General features: G+C 44.5%; 3 protein-coding genes across 4 annotated transcripts; 1 reads left to right on the top strand and 2 right to left on the bottom strand.

Annotated features, from left to right (window-relative positions):
- The first annotated feature begins 1,487 nt into the window (after positions 1 to 1,487).
- On the top strand, positions 1,488 to 5,074 carry fzd5 (frizzled class receptor 5). Its single transcript, XM_086124390.1, has one exon. It carries the CDS (start codon positions 2,010 to 2,012, stop codon positions 3,699 to 3,701), a length of 1,692 nt encoding a protein of 563 aa, XP_085980516.1. The 5' UTR covers positions 1,488 to 2,009; the 3' UTR covers positions 3,702 to 5,074.
- A 1,483-nt stretch (positions 5,075 to 6,557) lies between these two features.
- ccnyl1 (cyclin Y-like 1) lies at positions 6,558 to 13,097 on the bottom strand. Its single transcript, XM_086124337.1, has 10 exons — positions 12,019 to 13,097; positions 11,307 to 11,381; positions 11,157 to 11,200; positions 10,812 to 10,912; positions 10,689 to 10,724; positions 10,219 to 10,270; positions 10,020 to 10,139; positions 9,420 to 9,586; positions 7,233 to 7,395; positions 6,558 to 7,139 (listed from the first exon to the last, which is right to left on the bottom strand). The coding sequence occupies exons 1-10, from the start codon at positions 12,179 to 12,181 to the stop codon at positions 7,023 to 7,025; spliced, it is 1,038 nt and encodes a 345-aa protein (XP_085980463.1). The 5' UTR covers positions 12,182 to 13,097; the 3' UTR covers positions 6,558 to 7,022.
- Positions 13,098 to 13,567: 470 nt separating this feature from the next.
- Positions 13,568 to 19,837, bottom strand: creb1b (cAMP responsive element binding protein 1b). 2 transcript variants are annotated; one of them, XM_086124342.1, is made up of 8 exons: positions 19,683 to 19,837; positions 18,149 to 18,256; positions 17,745 to 17,891; positions 17,156 to 17,256; positions 16,672 to 16,823; positions 16,417 to 16,599; positions 16,084 to 16,237; positions 13,568 to 16,011 (listed from the first exon to the last, which is right to left on the bottom strand). In XM_086124342.1, exons 2-8 carry the CDS (start codon positions 18,251 to 18,253, stop codon positions 15,867 to 15,869), a joined length of 987 nt encoding a protein of 328 aa, XP_085980468.1. In that variant the 5' UTR covers positions 18,254 to 18,256; positions 19,683 to 19,837; the 3' UTR covers positions 13,568 to 15,866. The 2 variants fall into 2 exon arrangements, with proteins under 2 accessions (XP_085980468.1, XP_085980467.1); XM_086124341.1 differs by lacking the exon at positions 19,683 to 19,837 and adding an exon at positions 19,044 to 19,543.
- Positions 19,838 to 20,047: the final 210 nt, after the last annotated feature.

Consider the following 20,047-nt stretch of genomic DNA (forward strand, 5'->3'; position numbering starts at 1 on the left):
CTCACGGTGCAGAGGTGCGGGGTTTGCTTGTGGCTCCGGCCTACTGTGGGTTTTCCCCAGGTACTCCGGTTTCCTCACACATTCCAAAAACATGCACGGCAGGTTAATGGAACACTCCAAATTGTCCTGAGGTGTGATTGTGAGCCAAATGGTTGTTTATCTATGTGTGCCCTGCAATAGGCCAGCAAGCGGTTCAAGGTGTTTATTAATCATTTAAAGTTCAACCAATAATTTTCTGCGAGGTAAATTTGAGTTAACTTTTGTTGGTTGTTTGTAAAAATCCTGACTAAAATTAAGCGTGAAACTGGAAAATCACAAACTTCATGATTTATGTTTCCTTTCATTGAAGTCACCTGAAAGGAAATTTAAAAAAAAAAAATCAACCTGCCTACAAACATACAAAGCCGCCCAACCCTAAACTTTGAACTCGAACCCTGAATGCCCTTGGAAAACACCACAGTCACACTAACACTTTGTTTTCTTACTCTAATGTCATTTTATTTGAAACATAACTGGTCACATCAACCCTTAAAACGTAAAGATAAGATCTTTTCTGTTTGTTGATTTTGTTTGGATTGCAAACACATTTTACAACAACGTTAACTGACAGCGACTCATTTGTCATTATCAGTCATCCATTAACTGGTGCATTCAGGTGCTGCACAGTCCGTTCAAAGTGAGCGGACAGTCTTGAAACACAAGAAGCAGGTGCGTTCAGGGGCTACTCCATAAAGTCTTAGTGAAATTAAGAAAGCCTATTGAATTAGACAAGCAACTGATAAGTTCCGATGTCCTGGCTGAACGACAGCTAAACCTTGTTCTAATAAGGCCAATATATTCATTTAAATATGCTGATGCGTCCTAGTTCACCCTGAAAACGCCCTGTTACAATCAACAAAACCTAAATTTGGAAGAAACTGGCAGGATCAAGTGCACTGAATAAAGGCAAACAAAGCCCCGTAATAATAAAACACTTGTAAACCAACAAGTGCAGTAGTTAAATAACTAACTCGTTGAAACAAGCAGCCGGTGCGTTCAGTTGCACTCGGTAAAGCATAACTGTTTAAGTTGCATGCAGTAAAAAAATACAATGAAATAAAAACTTTGATGAAATAAGAAATTCGGTGCTTTAAATAAGTAGCTAATGCGTTCAAGTACACTCAATTAAAACGATGAAGCCTTTTGGGGGGAACGCAAGCACATTTTCGTTTTAGGCTCTTTAAATCTAAGATCTTAACTGTTAGATACTGACTACAAAACGTACAATATACATTTTCACTCAAGGGCAACCATACCAACGTTGCCTTATTTAATTTAAAGTGCATTGGTTTATTTTTATGAGTTAAAATGACATGTCCGCGGGTTGTGAATGAGCGTCGTGACGTCGTCCTTGCGACGTCCGAGGGGCCCTGAAGGCAGCGGGGCAGCCAGGCTTGTAGAAGGCGGTTTATGCGTGTTGAGTTGGTTCATTCCGTGCGGGGGTTCGCACCTGAAGGGGTCGCGTGTGGTGCGAGGGATGCGGTGGGACGTCGCAAGTCTCCGGACGAGGAGCCGGGGTAAAATACCAACAAGTTTGTGTTGTTGAGTTGACTTGTTTTGGTTTGAAACGTGCATGTGAACGTGGATAACGTCACGCGAAACCTTTGCTCCCCCCCTACTAACTTGTTGGATTTTAGTCGACACTGTGTGACTGCTTCGTGCATTTTGGAGGAGTTGTGATTTTTTTTTTTCCCTCCACGTGGATTAATAATCAAAAACTCTGCACAAGAAAATGGACTTCAACGGCACAGGACTATAAATCATTGGTTCTGGTTTTAAATGGACCTAAACAACACAAAAGTTTAAGATGATTTTTGGTTTGGTTTAAATCGACCCCAAGACTGCAAAACTTTGCAACCATTTTTTGCCTTGGTTTTATTTGAAATGGACCACAAGAATTTAAGATCATTTTTGGTTTGGTTTTAAATGGACGCCCAAACCACAAAATTTTAAGACCACTTTTTAATTAAATGGAGTCAATGATGAGGTTACTGCTGGTCCTGCTCATCCAGAGTGGGTCCCGGGTCTATGCAGCTTCCAAGGAGATCTCGTGCGAGCCTATCACAGTACCCATGTGCCGAGGCATTGGCTACAACCTGACCTACATGCCCAACCAGTTCAACCACGACACCCAGGAGGAGGTGGGCCTGGAGGTGCACCAATTCTGGCCCCTGGTCCGGATCCGCTGCTCCCCAGACTTGCTGTTTTTCCTGTGCAGCATGTACACGCCCATCTGTCTACCAGATTACCGCAAGCCCCTACCGCCGTGCCGTTCGGTTTGTGAACGTGCTAAGCGTGGGTGCTCGCCCCTCATGAGCCAGTACGGCTTCGAGTGGCCCGAGCGGATGAGCTGCGAGCGTCTTCCACGACTGGGCGGCGACACCCTCTGCATGGATCAGAACGGAAGCGAGGCGACCACCGCGCCGCCGCCGCCGCCCTTCGCCATACCAACATCCAAGAACCGCCACCGAGCAAACGCCGCGGCCCAAAATGAGCGCGAGTGCCGCTGCCGGGAGCCCTTGGTGCCCATCAAAAGGGAGTCGCATCCCTTGTACGGGCGGGTCCGCACGGGGCCGCTCCTCAACTGCGCACAGCCGTGCCACCAGGCGTACTTCTCGGAGGACGAGCGGACCTTCACCACCTTGTGGGTGGGGCTGTGGGCGGCGCTCTGCTTCGCATCCACCCTCACCACCGTGGCCACCTTCCTCCTGGACATGCAGCGTTTCAAGTACCCCGAGCGACCGATCATCTTCCTGGCTACTTGTTACCTCTTCGTGTCGTTGGGGTATATCATCCGGCTGGTGGCCGGGCACGAGCGAGTGGCGTGCGCTCCCCTCTCGGACCAGTTCCACATCCTCTACGATACGGGCGGTCCTGCTCTGTGCACCCTGGTCTTCCTGCTGATCTACTTCTTTGGCATGGCCAGCTCCATCTGGTGGGTCGTTCTGTCTTTCACGTGGTTCCTGGCGGCGGGCATGAAGTGGGGAAGTGAGGCCATCGCTGGGTACTGTCACTACTTCCATTTGGCCGCCTGGCTGGTCCCCAGCGTCAAGACCGTTCTGGTTCTGGCCCTCAGCGCTGTGGACGGGGACCCGGTGGCCGGCATCTGCTACGTGGGCAACCAAAGCCTGGAGAACCTTCGAGGCTTCGTCCTGGCTCCCTTAGTGGTCTACCTGTTCGCTGGCTCGTTCTTCCTCCTCGCCGGTTTCGTGTCGCTCTTCCGCATCCGCGGTATCATCAAGCAAGGCGGCACCAAGACCGACAAACTGGAACGTCTCATGATCCGAATCGGACTCTTCGGGGTGCTCTACACAGTGCCTGCTGCGGTCGTGGTGGCCTGCCTGGTTTATGAGCAGCACCGCCGCCCTGATTGGGACCAGGTGCTGGCCTGTTCTTGCGCAGCCGAGCGCCAGCGGCTGGGTGGCGGACCCGATTATGCCGTCTTCATGCTCAAGTACTTTATGTGCTTGGTGGTGGGCATCACATCGGGGGTCTGGATCTGGTCTGGGAAGACCTTGGAGACCTGGCGCAGGTTTCTGGTGCGGTGCTGCCCCTGGTGGCGCCACAAGGTGGCGGCCCCGTCCCCTGTGTATGCAGAGGCCGCCGCTGCTTTAACGGGACCCGTTCCCGGAATGTACCATAAAGCCCCATCTCATATATGACACTTAAGTCCTTAAACCTGGGGCCTGAAGGTCCAGATCTTCAGGTCCAAAGAACCACACTTAAACCAGTACTTCCTGACGCACTCACAGACTAAACTTTATTTATTGATGTAAATATTAAAAGAAGGTCCAGGTCCTGCTTTTGGTCTTGGACTATGAAGGTGTACATAAATGTAAAGGGAACTAACTGAACTTGAGCTTCGAATACAAGTTTCAGTTATTGCTTTTGGGCCTTCAGCGCCATCTGCTGGTGGCAAGAAGGGCTGCTTAACATGATTGCCCATACTCAGACCCATAGGAAACAAACATTTGTCATGTGACTCGTTTGTTCATTTCTACTTGGCAAATGCTGATGTCTCCTCGACTCTCTGGCAGTTCCAGTCAGCTTTAAAAAAATTATACATAATTGCCCACTTTAAATTCTGCAGTTGCTCAGTTTCGATTATGATAAATCTGAATGGTCACTTGAGCCGGAGCCTTTTTTTTTTTAATGAAGAATTTCAATCAAGAATCAAAACAGTCAGTCCCTGACTATTTTCATATGTGGACAATGCCGATGATGACCCATTTTCCACTTAGAATTCTGCTGTTTCTCATCTTAAACAATCCATCCATCCACCCATTAACCCCATAATGTAAATACATAATTGGACAATGCCGAGGGTTCGTAATCAGAGTTTTAAAAAAAGATTCATAATTTGCTGCTTGAAATTCCGCTTTTGCTCATTTTAAATCGCCAGACATGCCAATGAACTGTTTTCTTTTGTTCATTTTTTCAACCGTTTTATGTTGACTCATACTTCACCGATGATGATGTTTAGTTGGATGCCTGATGGTTCTGGAATCAGGTTTTAAAAAAAGAAAAATCAAAATAAATTGCCACCTGACATTATGCGGTTGCTCGTTTAAAATCACCATAAATCGAAAGGTACCGTTGTGCTGGTATAAGATAAGATAAGATATCCTTTATTTGTCCCACACTGGGGAAATTTACAGCCTCCAGCAGCAAGAATGTAGGTCGATGTTTTTAATGGTCTCAAAAGTATTGGAAAAAAAGATTTTTCAGTATGTTCCGCCACAATGGAAAAAAGGTCATTTCACCGTCTAAAACCTTCACTGGATCTTTTTAGGTTTCTCTTTGTTGTATATTCATTTGTATAAAAATGTGCAGATTTTGGTACGAAAGAAGAAGTTTGTTAACACTATGGTGTGGTTTTCTTTTGGTCTGCGACACACAAAGGACTCCGGATAGTGTTTTACATGCTGATGCTCCTCTGAGGTCCTTTTTATAGATGTATCCCTGAAATGATATTTTTCTGCTGGCAGTTGAAGTGAATAGACCGATTAAAATGTGACGATTTGCAACTATTGCATCACATTGTGATTATTTTTTTCCATTTTGTTAATGATCTATTGATATTATCCAGCATTATCGTTCAAATGACAACGTTTGATTTTCCATCATTCTGCTTTCCAACATTTGTTTGGGATTTTCCAGTTTCACATTTCATTTTAGTCACCATAACAAAATAACAGAAAATAGCAGAAAATTAGTGGTTTAACTCAACTCAACTCAACTGTATAGACAAACAGCCATTCGCGCTCACACTCACACCTGCGGACAATTTGGCATGTTCCATTAACCTGCCACGCATGTTTTCCGAACGTGGGAAACTGGAGTACCCGGAGAAAAGACACGCAGCAAAGGGAGAGAACATGCAAACTTGACACAGGAAGGCCGACTGTTAACCAACGATTAGCGTTCCGCCAGAAATGCATACAAATGAATTGAATGTTAATTTCCATTGAAACACTCACCAATTGTCACGTGACTCGTTAATGCCCCCCTGAGGAAGAAATCGGTATTAAACGTCAAAACCGTCAGAATCAGACGTATAAACAATAAACATATTCTTTAAGAATGTTCTATTGTGCATTTTTCAAGTACTTGGGTAAAATTGAAATACTTTAACAAGACAAACCTTTAAAAAAGAAGAAAATGCTACTGCTTTGCAAATTATGATGGAAAATGGCTTTGCTACCGTTTGTTAACCGATGAATCAATGCGGTCCGTTTGCGGATTGATTGAACGGTTAAATGTGCTTAAAAACAACGAGATGTTTAATTTTACTATTCTTAACTGAATCAGTGAACATGTAGTTATCGAGTTACTTTGGCTAAGTCAGTGAATTATATGTAGCTACTTGAATTGACACTGTAACATATACCTTTAGCGTACAGACGAGTCTTGACTTCTAGGTACTGTAGCGGAGCTTCCCATGATGCACTGCGATAAAGACGTCGGGTGGACTAAACTCTTCCAAGTTGTAACGCAGCACCGTGGTGCGTCTCTAAGCGTTCAAAAACAACCTTATAAACCCAGAAATTTTTCATTGTGAGAGGAATAAATGTTTTCTTATTCTTATGATGTATTCACTCACTCTCATCATAAAAACACTTCAATTGTATAAATGCCTCGAGTTCCGCGGGTTTTGTGTGTGACGTCATCAACAGGCACCGCGCTGTTTCTTGTCACGTGTTCCTTTTTATGTCATTTTGCTTCCCCCAAGTAATTTGTTTTCCTCTAACATTACCCCGTTTTTTCTAATATTTTGATTTAACGCTGAAAATCGTGACTAATAATCATAAAATTCCAACATGTTTTTACTGTTTCTTGCATTGGCCTTCGCAATATTTGTACTTTTAGGAAATGATATTTGACACTCAATGACTTTTTTTTTCTTGCAATATTTTCCCCTTTTTTTAACCAAGTTCTGCATTTGAAATTGTTTTATTTGCGAGTGGAATCTTCATCGTATAACGCGGTCTTCAGTGACAAAGAGCACAACAAACAGGCCGTGTGCATGATTAGTGTTTATTTTAAAATACTCCATCTGCAAATGGGTTTTCCATTTAAAAATGAGACATTTCACAGCTAGTAGCCTACATAGTAAGCAAAACCAACTTTTTTTTCTTGCTGTCGAGTCCTCTCAGTAGCTCTACATGAATGTATTGTAGTTTGTTCAGTGGGAAGGAAGAAAGATATTTGGGGGGGATTACAATACTGATCTTGAAATCATTTCAGTAGTAAAGTCAATCCTGGTCCATGATGTGGAAATGGGAAGAATCTGTTAGTCTTCTACATGTCCTCACGTTTAGTTCTCGCAACAAAATGCTGTTTTGTAACGGCTATACGGCATTAGAGAGGCGCCCATGTGACCAGGGTGAGTTGCGCTTAAATAAAAGGTATAAAAATAATATCGTTAAACCGGAGTTGGCAGCAGTAACTACGACATGGGGAGGGATGGGGATCCGTTGGCCTTAGGAGAGTACTGCGTTGGAGCGTCGTATGCCAATGAGGTTGTCGGCGCTGAGTGACCGCCTCATGGACGATCGACTCAGATCTTTGTACTTGTCTTCACACAATCTGGAGATGGCCTGCATCCAGTGGCAACAACATACAACACGCGGTCACTTTACTTTCCCCCACTCCCCCGACTCTTACATGATGGTTAGGAATGTTAATGTTACCTCGAGCTTCTGCGCCCGCTGGTTGTTGAGCGGCTCCAGCGGGAAGCTGAGGTTGTTGTCGTCGGCCAGCTGCCTCAGGTCAAAGTAGTATTTGGCGTAGACGCTGGCCGGCACGTTGATGTTGAACTGGAGCAGCTCCAGGAAGTGGCGCTCCATCTCGTTCCTGTGCCGGGAGGGACGAGAGCACACAGCTGAGGCCTGGGAAGGCTCAAAAAGCCTGCCGAGTCGCCGGGTCGGGTCGCGGGCGGGCGGGCGGCCAACGTGGAGGACGCTCACGCTACCGGCGCTAATGGAGTCATGAAAGATGAGCACGTCGAGTGCGGCTGGAGCCGCATCGAGTGCGTCCACTCGAGTCGCATGCAAGGGACCCCAATTACCTGCTCAGCAACTATCACTTAAGAAAACCACAAAAGTCCTCTGGAGTTTCGACAAAATATTTGCAAGGTTATGATTTGACATCTGATGTTCAGCACTTGCACACATTTGGGGGGTCAAGTGCTCTAGCCCACACCCCCCACAAAATGGCATTTTCATATTTGAGTATTTTTTGATGATATAATATTTCTACGAATAAGAAAAAAACTGTGGTATGTACTTAACTTATGTATTCGGATTTGTCTACACAATCAACAAAATCCGGTACAATCATTCAGACATTTTGTAATTGTTTACAACAGTTTCTGCCTCAAAATGACCTATAATTTTTACTTTTATTTATTGTAATTTTTTAAAATAAAATTGCTCCTAAAAGTACTTTTATGTCACTTTTAGTTTCCATGCTTCCTATAAGTCTACCAAAACTATAATTGTATGTATGCAATATTTTTACTTTTCTCTTGTAAAATTACTCACCCATTTTTAAATGTAATATTTTATTTGCCTATCCTTAATATTTTTTTATTCTTTCTTGTTTTACTTATTATATATTATTCACGGAAATGACCACTTCTTAAAAACCGTCATGTTGTGATATCGTCACTTTTAGAGGTCATCATAATTCAGTTATTTTTCCTTTTCAACTCTTTGGTGACTGATATGAAAAAAAAATCCTGTAAAGGTGATAAAAAAGAAAACTATGTAAAATGAAGACTTTCTTTCCATTTTGAACATGAGCTATCACAAACCAAAAATATGAAGCAGAAAAACTAGACCGATGTGGGCTTGACAGCAAGCTCCGTGGTCCTCCCTCTTCATCATCATCAGGCAGCCTCTGAGGGCAGCAGTCGCCATGGAGACCGCATCCAGGTTTTTTTTTTTTTACTTTGTTGGCCGCCAAAAGGTGTACCGAGGCCACTCTGCGTGTGCGTGTGTGTGTGCGGTATCCGTGGGCAACTAATGGAGTGGGCGAGAGGCAGGCCCATTATATGGAAGCAGCGAGAGCACTTGAGACCCACCCCACATTTCTCTCGAAACAACCCCCCTCTTCATCCTTCCATCCACAAAGACTCTCAGATGAAGCAGGCACCACACACACACACACACACACACACACACACACACACACACACACACACGTTGTTACTGAGTGTACCTTGAAGAACGGCCATAACTTGAAACTTAAGGTGGAAATATGGCTTGTATTTTAGGACATAGGCAAGTTTATCTCCTGGAACTGACGTAGTCACTCTTCTTGTACAACAAATACTGCTACTGGTCACTCTAAAATGGTTCAATGATTTTCTGCACCAACTGTACAACTGTCAGAGTATTGTATTCTACCACTGATCACTTTAACTCTGCTTGATTGCACATTGTCTCACAGTTGTCACTGGGTGGTACCACCGCACTACGGTTCACTTACATTACGAAATGTCCTTCCATACCTATTTATCATGTCCTTGTTTATGATGATACTAATGCAGCGTGTTATACCGGAGACAGATTCCTTGTGTGTTCTACATACTTGGCCAATAAAGATGATTCTGTTTCTGAAACGTCAGTATTGTAAAAAGGAAATTTCCACCGCAGTAATTTTCTATCAAACCTATGGACTTAAAAAAAAAAAGACCAATGTGTGTTTGGACTGCACGAAGTACTTTTCAAATGTCATCGTATAATACTTTGAAACGGTCCAAGAACCTTAGGGGTATGGTCCTTTTTCTCTCTCCAGGAAGTACAAGTACCCAGCAGGAAAAGTACCTGTAGGTTTTCGGTGTAAAATGTGCAGTAAGCGTCCCACCCACTCACATGTCTTCTACGGTGATGTCCTTGAGGATCTGGCAGTAGTCCACGTTCCAGACAGCCTGGTCATCCCAGACTTTGGAGGCCAGCAGGATGGCTCCGAGCACGATGCGCTTCCAGTTAGAGGGACAAATGTCCAGCTCGGCGTATGTCAACAGACGCTCCAAGTACACCTGAAGTCCAGAGGGGGAGCATGTAATAAGAAGAAAGTTGAAGATTGACTTTGATATTATTTTGAATATCGACAACAAACACTGCAGTCAACCAGCAGCGAGAATGTCCTGAAACGAGACCAACATTCTTTTGCAGGGTTTTGCTGCCCTCTGGTGGCCACATGTTACAAGTGTGGTAGTTCGCACACTGTCTCCCGAGTCTCAGTCTGGTTGCAAGGGTCCCGCGAGTTGTACGCCGAGATACTTCTACTTTTTCCAGGTATAATTAACTCTCTCCAAATTCAATGACTCGACTGCACCCTCTGTATAATTTTTTCAAAGTCTTGTTAAATTCTGTCCTGCTCATTTGTGTAAAAAGTATGAAAAATCAAAACAAACCACAACAGCTAAAATACATCTCCAAAAATAAGATCAAGAAGCTCCGTGTACATACAAGTGTGACAATGGCACATTCGGCAGTGAGTTGTGCTGCACTGAACAGCGTCCTGACGAAACGATAGATGACTTTGTGCTCGGGGTCCATGCAGCCATACTCGTCTGGCACCGCCTCTCTCTGCATGTGCGGCAAAAAAACATACCGACATGAGTGATGTACTCTGTGGACATCCTGGTTAAGGTGTCGACGGACTCACCGATAAAGGATGCAGCTTCTCATCAAAGATGTCCAGAGAGCGGTCAGAATCCCTGCACATGACGCACATGTCAGTGGGCACTACACTACTTTCCAAATGCTTCTTTGTATACGATACGATGTAAGTAGTTCACTCCAAGTAGTAGCATATGTATCTCATTCACTGACGCACACGTCACTCACCAGGCCAGGCCCCGCCTTTTAAAGCGACACATTCTCAAAGTCACGGGTACAAAAACGTAGGCTTTCACGATGGTTACTCAAAGTGGACAAAAATAATACCTGCACCACACATGCTCTTTGTTACTCCCGCCATGTGTTGGTATTGTTGTTTATAAATGAAAATCAATTCTTATCCCATTACTCGATTAATCGATGAGGTTATGGTTGGAATATAAAAACACAACTTTACACACACTATTTTACATCGCGTACTGGACAGAGACTCGACACTAGTGTATATGAACCTACCTGTTCTTGATGTGGTAGTAGATTGCTAAAGTGACACTGGAGGTAAGCAGAAAGACATGAATGTTTACAGGGCATCTTGAATGTTATGATAAAAGTACACATGTCTAATCCACACATGGTCACCATTTGATTGTGCTTTTGAGGTTGGGCTGGCTGACAGTACTGTCGTCGATGAAGATGGTGGAGCACGAGCTGTACTTCTTCGACAGCGGCCCGGGAGACACCTGCACACAGACGGCGGTTAACTTATTTTTACACTTGTCTGACAGTAAATAAGTCTTTTAGTGTTTTGATGCGATTCAGAAAAATAGTATAGTATTTGGAGAATTTGTTGAAAGACAAACATTAGAAATTGTTTTCTGGGAGGAGAAAAAAAGCCATGAACTCACATGGGGAAAAAAAAGTCACAATTTCAAGAAAACATGGCACGATTTATAAAATTTACATGGGGGGGGGGGGGCGACTTACATGACTGATATGGTTGATGTGATTGCTTTTCCTCCGGTCACGCACTATCAACAAGAGAAAAATACATTTGATCAAGTGTGTCATATACATCCATCCACATATGTGACATGTTTCGCAGTCTATGTTCGGCAGGAAAAAGCATTAGCTCACCGTCTGTCTGGGACTTGCACAGGAAGATGGTGCTGGCTCGGGCGTGGTCTGATGGGTTGGACTCTAAAGCCAGCTCTAAAAGACAATAATACTAAAATTGTTTTTCAGCATTAGGAAACAAAGCACGTTAAAATTCCATGACTAAATCGCCAAGTCTTGACAAAACTCACTCAGGGAAAGCTGACGAAGAGAACTCACAACTTAAGCCATTTAAACGAGAGCCAGATTAAAGTGGATATGCATCCTACAGGTATGCAAACATGACTTGCTAAAAGGAATGTTTGAGAGATGGTTGAACACACTATCATCATTTAGTTGGTCTTTCGGGTGATGAGAACCATAGAAGCAGAACATACGGCATCATAAACAATGACTTCTATCATGGACTGGCAGTGGTGGTCATGTTTTCAGCTGACTTTCTCGAGACTCCAGTCGCATCAACCATCAAATAGAGTGTTTACATTTTTTTAGATAAACTGTCATGATTAGGGGATGACTTTTTAAAAAAATAATTTTGACTGCATCATCGACACTGACTATCAATCTTGATTCCTTGTCGATTCTCATTGAGTTATATTTTTAAGGGGGAAAAAATCCAATACTATGAGTCTTGCTTCTCAAAGATTTAAAAAAAGCCACGAGAAAAACACTGATAAATTATATTTTTTAGGACAATAAATTGTACATGAAGAAAAAAGCCACACGCACGAACCGTCGGGAACTTCTCTGTCGCTGATGTGCTGCAGGTATGGGGCGCTGTTGTCGTCGCTAACTTCCGTGCTGGTCAGGAACTCCTCCAGCCGCTCCGCCGGCTGCCTTGACGGCAGCTTGGGGCTCGACTCCGGGGAGACACAGCATGAAACCGTGTTCCCCATGCCGGGCTGTGTGCGCTCAGTGTCCCAAAGTGGTCCAAATGCTTGTCGGCTTAGTTGCTTCCGGCCGGGCGCCCCGCTCTCACACAGCAGGGCTCAGTGTTAGCATTCCATTAGCTCGTCATGCTAAACAGTCGCCGTCCGCCAACTCCCAGCGACGGCATTCCTCTGCCATTTGCGGGGGCTAACAAGTCCCGAGTTATTGGTCTGGCCCCCCCAAAAGGCCGATGAATCGGATTATGAAGACGACGTTTACAATCAAAAGTGACGTTATGAAGCAAGCGAGTGGTTCTAAACGTCCGCCGGCCTCATTCATTCATTGCGCTAGCTGGGTTGGGGAACTTTTTACCACGGAAAAAATGAAAAATCGCTCGTGTGTAGATAAATTAATTGTAATTAAATAACGTTTAGCAAGTTATACGGTTAATTATTGCTGAACTGGTTTAAAGTGACTTTCTAGATAGTTCCGGATGCCCTCCCGGGCTAGCGAAATAAATCCAGGCCGAGGCTACTGTGGCCTTCCGTGGACTACTGCGAGAAAATTAGGAATTTCCAACACCGCGATACGGGTTTTCAATTAAATTAATAATTTGATTTAAAATGGTGACTAAATGAATGTTGCTTATAGGCTTTCAGCGACTGTCCAGATGGTTCCGGGTGTCCTCTCGGGCTAGCGAGAAAAATCCAGCCCAAGGCTTCTGTGGCCCTCTGCGACCAAAAGAGAGCAACACGAAACCGCAAGACAACGTATCTAGATCCAATTAAATCCTTAAGGCTGTCTCTTCGTTTCCCATCGCACCAGCAAACTCAATCAACCTTCTGGACTCCTTCCAAGTTTTTTTCTTTTCAATTTTTTAGGGCAAACTGCTCATATAAACGCCATCTCCTAGCAATTACCGCTCATACCACAGCAGCACCACTTTGCAATGAGAGGCGTCTAACTCCGCCTACTCCGGATTCCAATCGATCCTATTGGTCAAGGCATCACAACAATTATTTTCCCGAGCCGCAGAATGGCTGAGAAAGCTGTCATTTAATGAGTATTTTAAAATGCTATTTTCGTTGCGTCACACCCTTTTACTGAAGTGAACCCTGTGCTGTCAATCAATTTTTAAAAGAAAATTAGCTTCACCGCCTCATGTATCAAAATAAATCATAAAACTGAAAGTGCAAATACAATATTATTTTGTCCTGTGAAAAAAGCAGTGTTAGTCTTATTTTTCCACAGATAAAAAAGGTTTTCTCGCACAAATTTTGTAAACTGGTATTTTAGCCATTATTTACATGGGGATTACAATCCCCCTCACCCCCATGTTTCTAAGTGATGCACACTTTTTAAAATAGTTTGACTGTATACATAAATATTAAGCACATTTTATTGATGAGTCATTTACACATCTGCTCGTGCAGTTTATTGCGACATAACAAATGGTTACAAAAAAGAATAGTAATAATCAGCTGCTATGCTATTGTTCTGCAAAGAGCACAGTAACTCATAAGGTGACCGCAACGAGGAAACTTTTTTAAAAAATGAATAACTTGCAAAGGGGGGCCCATATAGAAAGTCACCAAGATAGAAAATTCCTAGAAATGTTCCCATTATTACTTAACTTGTCCAGCCAGCACCAGTACAGTGAGTGGTGGTCACAAACAAAATAAATCACATTCATATATACATGTATACTTCCCCTCATCCGTATGTATATGACTTATCAGAGCTCCTGTGGACACGAGAAACACACTTACAACAGCCGCCATCTTGCTTACACTACAAATAAGACATGTCTGTCCACTGTACAATAGCAGAATCTATCAGCTATAAAAAATACTGCTGCTGAAGCTCCTTAATCATGAAATAAACAATCCCAAACTAAACTTAAGAATTCGGATGTAAAGCTGTGAGTGACTGATGGTGCAAGGGTTCAAAGTGACAAATTGTGAATTTGGGGGTGGGTCTACCCGTGGGCACCTGACTATGAGCTAATGAAAAGGCTGCTTTGATTGACAAGGCAATAACTGGCTAAAGATAGATTTGTGGACTGGTGAATAGACTAGATGATGTAACCAAATGATCCTTGGGTAAAAATAGATATTTAGATTAGCTAATGCGGATTGACCTTACTGAAGAATTGTCACAAAATGATTGACATGAAGCCTACCCTAATGAGCAGTAAGAAATAAGGGTGTAATAATTGACATGTCAACTGGGCAATGAGAATTGAGTGATGTAATTGATAAATGGTCAGTCAAATGCCGACCCATAGTTCATAAGACATGAATGACAAAAGAAGTGCATTTGAAAGAACATTTGTGCTTCCATTACCTTGCTTGTGTCTATGATAAAATAACGCAATGGCATTTAACACAAACAGTTGGCTGTATGTCTGATTGACAATTAATAATGAAAAGAATAGAAAAATATGGCACCGCAACCTCGTACACCTCCAACAAACTCGTAGCTGCCGTGACCGCTAGGCCTCGCACACATGCACACACACACGCGCACCGATGTACAGTATGTTACAAATATATCAATAAACAGAGATACATCAAGTCTACACATGCAGTAGCGTCTATGTACATGTACGTTGTATAAAAAAATCAACACATAAGAAGACTGGATGTGTTACTCATGCAAATGTTGAAATCACACATTTGTCTCTTTTTTTTTTTTTTGTCAGTTTATGGAGTACAAAAATGGCCATACCTGGTGGTTTTACTTTAGAAGTTGAAGAAATTCAGTCCCAAATGGACACAGTGAAATAAAGGACCTCAGTCTGGCGAATACGTTAAAAGTGTCTCATTAGGTTGTGGGCTTTGTGTGTGTGTCGTCTTTCCGACTGGTTCAAGAGTCTGGGGGGGGGGGGGGGTGTGTCCCTCCGAGGAAAGTCGTCCTTTCAAACAGGGCATTGACTTGTCCATGGCGAGGCTTGCCCAGCTTATGTCTAAATGTATACCGTGGGTCCATCATGTTTTGTAACCATGGCAACAATGACTTGTTGAACCCATTTCAGTATTGGGACCAAACCATATGTTCAGTCGGTTCTTGTTAAAAACATACCGTTGATGACTCTGATCCCCTTATGTTTAGTTGGTGCTTGGGCCAAGCCAAACACTCTATCCTGAACCAAACCATGAATTTAAAGCTCTATTCTGTCAGACTTAGTTCATTTATAGTTCAGGCCAAAAGTGGCATTTTTAAAAAATGCAGTTGGACAATTAGTTGTCTGCACCGGGGTTGACGAACGCAAATGGCATTTGGTCCACAGGTTTTTAGGCTAAAGCTAAAATAATATAGAAAAGATGCTTTGAGTTGGAACCACAATGACTAACTCCTGAGCCAAAGTAGACATACGTTAGCAGGTTTCGAGGTCTGTTCTACCAAAATGACTTGGGGACTGGTCAGTGGGGTCCAGCGAAAAGCTAAAAATCTGATGTTTGAGTGAGAACCGCAGGTGGAGTCCCAAGATTAGTCAGAATCAGCCTGACTTAGACAGAATCAGTCTTGCTAACTGGTTAATGTTTGCTTCTTTGTCTTTCCATACACATGATGGACCCATGATAAAACAAGTATGGCATACTGAAAAACTTGAGGCAAGGGAAACCAAACAGTCCAAGACTGAATGAGCGCAAAAGCTACTCGAGCCCAAAGCAAGAAACTCGTTCCGGGCTTGGAGCAGGTGGGGATTTAGTCGGATTTGTGACAATAAAGGTCTTTGAGGGCCTTGAGTTCTTCGATGAGCGTCTTGTTTTGGTTCTCCAGGACGGCCACTCGGTTTTCCAGACACTTGACGTACTCCTTCTTCTTCCTGCGACATTCGCGCGCCGCCTCTCTGTTGGGACAATATGATTAGTTCCAACTTTCTTGCGGCTGTAATCTAGGTAGCCGGTCTACACGTTTGCACCTGTTTTTCATGAGGCGGACCTCCCTCTTGCGGGTGACCTCCTCGGTGGCCCCCTGCGTAGGCAGGGCGGGCGACGAGGCCATGACCACCCCGGAGGTGATGGCGTTGGCAGGTGCCGCTCGGATCTGGTAGGCCTGGACGTCCCCAGAGGCAGCTGGGAATGGGGTTTACACAAGTGTTGAGAAAACAGAACCACGCACGATCCAGATTTTATGTCAGCAGTCGACAAAGACGACCCGGTTAATGAGTTTTGGTGCTTGGATTGGAAAATCTTTCAAATTGAAGGAAAATTTGATTTGACAGTGGAGGCCTGGGTAGACGTGTCCTGCTCACCTTGCACCACCACTTGGTTACTCGGCACCAATATCTGCTGTCCGTCGCTGGTTTGCGCATACTGCAGGATGGTGGCGCCGGGCTGGGCGGCCGCCGCGTTGGTCATGGTGAGCGCTTGCAAGCCCTGAACGCCGTCAGTGCCGTTGTTGGCCAGCTGGATGGCGCCGCCCTGCGTGATGGCGACTGTGAGCGACGTGACAAATGCGTTAGAAGAGCCAATCGAGCTGTGACAATATCACCTGGGAAGAAACTTACTGTACTGGCCGCTGCTGGTCTGGTAAATGGGCGTGGGCACGGTGACTGTGGCGATGGTGGGCGTGGCCGCCGCCGCCACATCGTCCTCCGCCTTTTCCTCCTCGATGCGAGGGACGGCAGGCGCGTCCGACGACAGGTCGTTCAGAATTTTCCTGTTTGGGACAAAAAGTCAAGAGATCAGCTGGGAGAACGCAACACTGGATTCATTTGTGTCTTTTTGCGATTATTAAGTTTCACCAAAAATATATTATGCCATTTTTCTTGAACATTGATGCACCATCACAGGCGTCTTCAGGCAATAGGCACAACCTGAACGGGCTGCCAGCATGTTTCAAAAAAATAAAATCCTCGGATAGCTATTGTCACACGCACACTGTCAAAGCGTTTACACGGAACAGGACATTCCAAAATAACAGTGGGGATGAGCCGCATGCTGCTGCACTAAGTCTCAAGGTCAACACAGGTGAGTATCTCCAAGCGTCACCTGTATGAGGGTCGGCGCGAAAGGATCTCTCGGCGCTTCTGCGAGTCAGTCACGCTGTCCACCGACTCCTGTGAATCCTCGCTTTCGGCGATGGTTGAGATCTAAAAGGCACACATACACAATGAGAGATAATTTTTTTTTTTTTTTATGAACCATATTATGATACCTGCTGAACTAATGCAGTAATAATAAGGTTGTAAGTTAGAGACACAGTTGGAGACTGTTTTTGCAGGAGGGTGTCTTCTACCCATTACAAGTTGTTTATTTGAATATTTGAAGTGGTTAGTATAATCATCATAATGTTTCATGAGCATTACATGTTATTCATTTGTACAGTTTTGTTTGTGTCATTTGGCCATTTAGAGTTAAAAAGTAAACCGTTTGTTCTGTTTGATTTTGATATTTTTACGGGGTGCAATTTAATTGAGTTTCCTTGAAAGGCAACAAGTAAAGTTAATACACCGCTGAAATACACGTACTATTTGAGATGAAAAAAGTAGGTGAGTTGAGGACCCCTATTATGTAAAACATACCCAGTAGGTGTCCTGAGAGATGCCTGACCTGACAAAATGCAAAATCTATTCATTACCTGCACAGCCTGTACTTGTGGGGACTGTATGACGGACGACTGTGCGGCCTGGATCACGCCGTGCACTTGGACCGTCTGTCCGTTTGGAAGCTGCACCAGCGTCACCGTGGGACCTGTTGCCGAGCCGTGGCCTGACGCCATGGATGCCTGAAGAAAAACATATGGAAAGGGGTCACGACCAGTAGGGTAACAGAAGCTGAATGGCACTTGTGTGTTACGGTTCGATGTACAGTGTGAAGTTTAACACCCGAGACCCGCTGCCCATGTGTCGATTTGTCTTGAAAAACGATTGACATCACCACACATCCAATTACCCGAATGACTGATGCCTCAATGGCAGAGGACACAGTAATATTCCGCCTTGACGATGACTACCTAAAAAGCGCCTCCTGTCAGTCAGTTACCTGCGCCAAGGTAGCAAGCTGTGCCGGCGTGATCTGCTGCTGATTTTCTGTCTCAGCAGACTCGGCCGTCTGCTGAGCCTCGGCCGCCGCTGACTCCATCTTCATTGGCTGAGTTTGGGAATAAATAATAACAATTATTAATCACTGTAGTGTAATAAAATACTAGATCAATTTTCCAAACTGCTTGTCCTCATTTGCGTGACATATTTATGGGCCAACGGCCGACATTAACCGTGAGACCAACTGAGTCGGGCCACCCAAAGTTCACTAATGCAGTACAAATTTAATTTATAAATGTGATGAAATCAACATGTTCTTTCATTGTTAAATACACATGATTCCATATTTTTCCATTTAAATAAATCACCTTATCAGCTCATTTTAGCCACATTGTGCACATTCACTGGTGAAATTTGTGCAACATGCATGCATTTTTGCTGAGACTATACACTCCTGACACATTAATAGGAATTTCGTTCAGTTGTGTTTCATATCAGGGCCATTTATGGTTCTGGCAGGGGCCACCACAACTTGGCTACAATCCAAAAGGGCTTCACGTTGGCCCCAGCTTATGTACAATTGAGTCTTCAATTAACTTGGCATGATTGTTTTGCGTGCACAGGAGGAAAATGCTCAAATCACGGGGATAAAGTGAAAATTCCACAGAGGTAGACTTGAGCCAAGGTTCGAACCCAGAATCGCAGTAATGTGAGGCAGACTTGCTAAACACTAATGTCACATGCTACCCTCACCAAATAAAATAATAGGATGTATAATTAAAAGCATAAAACGGTGAGTGGCTATTATTTACTGGAAGCGTGCAGTGAAAATGAAGAGGGATGTTAATGCGGTCCAGTGCGTGTGACGTGTGTCATGGTGATGGCGGTGAGCTCACTCTTTGCGTGGCTGCTGTGCGCGCCATGATTGGCTTTGCGCATTTCTCCCTCGACTTTTCAAAAAACAAGGAGATCAACCATCGCCACCACTCGCCAGGCGGCGAGTGACAGCCGAGACGCATGGCCGGCTCGGGCGACGCACCGCTCGGCCACAACAGTCCCGACGGCCCCGTCTCGGAAACGGATGAGCCCCGGGGGCTGCTTTACACCAGGAAGTGGACACAATGTGGCGGCAGACCACATTCTGGGTGGGTTTCACCGTGGTGACGTAAGGAAATGTTGAATAAATGAGTTCAAAATGGGCAATTTATCCCCCAAAAGTGGAATTTGTGGTGAAAAAAGCGGCAACCTGATCCCAACCTAGCTTCGTTGTTAGCTTATGCTAATTGCTTAGCTACAGTGCAAATAGCGCGAGCTCAAGAGTCACGCATTGCATTAATTAAAAACATAAAAGTTCATTTTAGGTCCAGTCCCCCCCGCCCAAAAAAAAAAAACAGCCGCAGCTTCCCCACCCAGCATCCCGCTCAAAAAAAACACTCCGAGCCGCCATGATTTCTTTGTTTCCTTCGGGCCGAACCCGACCAACACCGAATGTTTTCGCCATCGCCGCCAAGCGTGCCTCCTTCCACCGTCCTTACCGATACAGACTCCCTTCGTCGCTCCCCGGGCCTCCGGAGCTCCACTTTTATTGTGGCCGACACGTAAGAGCCCGCGTCAGGCTACACCTCCGCCGCGTCACCGCCGACAACAAGACGGAGATTGGAGAGAAAGATCCAGGCAAGACGAAGCAGATGGCGACGCCGTCCGGAGAAGGCCGAAGTGTCTCACCCGAGCAGAGGCGGAAAAAGACGAAGCGGCGCGGATTGAGTCGGACACCGGCATGCGCTTTTCCTCGTGAAATTCGCAGTTTTTATAATGTAACCGTCATAATTTATTTGATTTGAAGCCCAAGTTGTTAGAGATATGTATGTACAGAAAAAAAGAAATAAAATGCCTTCCTTTA

The sequence above is a fragment of the Hippocampus guttulatus genome, chromosome 11 (assembly GCF_054856545.1).
Source record: "Hippocampus guttulatus isolate MCC_2025c chromosome 11, RoL_Hgut_1.0, whole genome shotgun sequence".
Taxonomy (NCBI): domain Eukaryota; kingdom Metazoa; phylum Chordata; class Actinopteri; order Syngnathiformes; family Syngnathidae; genus Hippocampus; species Hippocampus guttulatus.

Bases quoted from the DNA above. Each gene is read 5' to 3' on its own strand.
- fzd5 (XM_086124390.1), top strand. From the start codon at position 2,010: ATGGAGTCAATGATGAGGTTACTGCTGGTCCTGCTCATCCAGAGTGGG.
- creb1b (XM_086124341.1), bottom strand. From the start codon at position 19,166: ATGCGTCTCGGCTGTCACTCGCCGCCTGGCGAGTGGTGGCGATGGTTG. The intron at 18,257-19,043 runs GTGAGCTCACCG...TCCCAAACTCAG, and splicing joins GCACAGCAGCCACGCAAAGA to CCAATGAAGATGGAGTCAGC. The intron at 17,257-17,744 runs GTAATGAATAGA...TGTGCCTTTTAG, and splicing joins CACAAGTACAGGCTGTGCAG to ATCTCAACCATCGCCGAAAG.
- ccnyl1 (XM_086124337.1), bottom strand. From the start codon at position 12,181: ATGGGGAACACGGTTTCATGCTGTGTCTCCCCGGAGTCGAGCCCCAAG. The intron at 11,382-12,018 runs GTTCGTGCGTGT...ATTGTCTTTTAG, and splicing joins CGACAGAGAAGTTCCCGACG to AGCTGGCTTTAGAGTCCAAC. The intron at 10,913-11,156 runs GTAAGTCGCCCC...GTCTGTGTGCAG, and splicing joins ACATCAACCATATCAGTCAT to GTGTCTCCCGGGCCGCTGTC.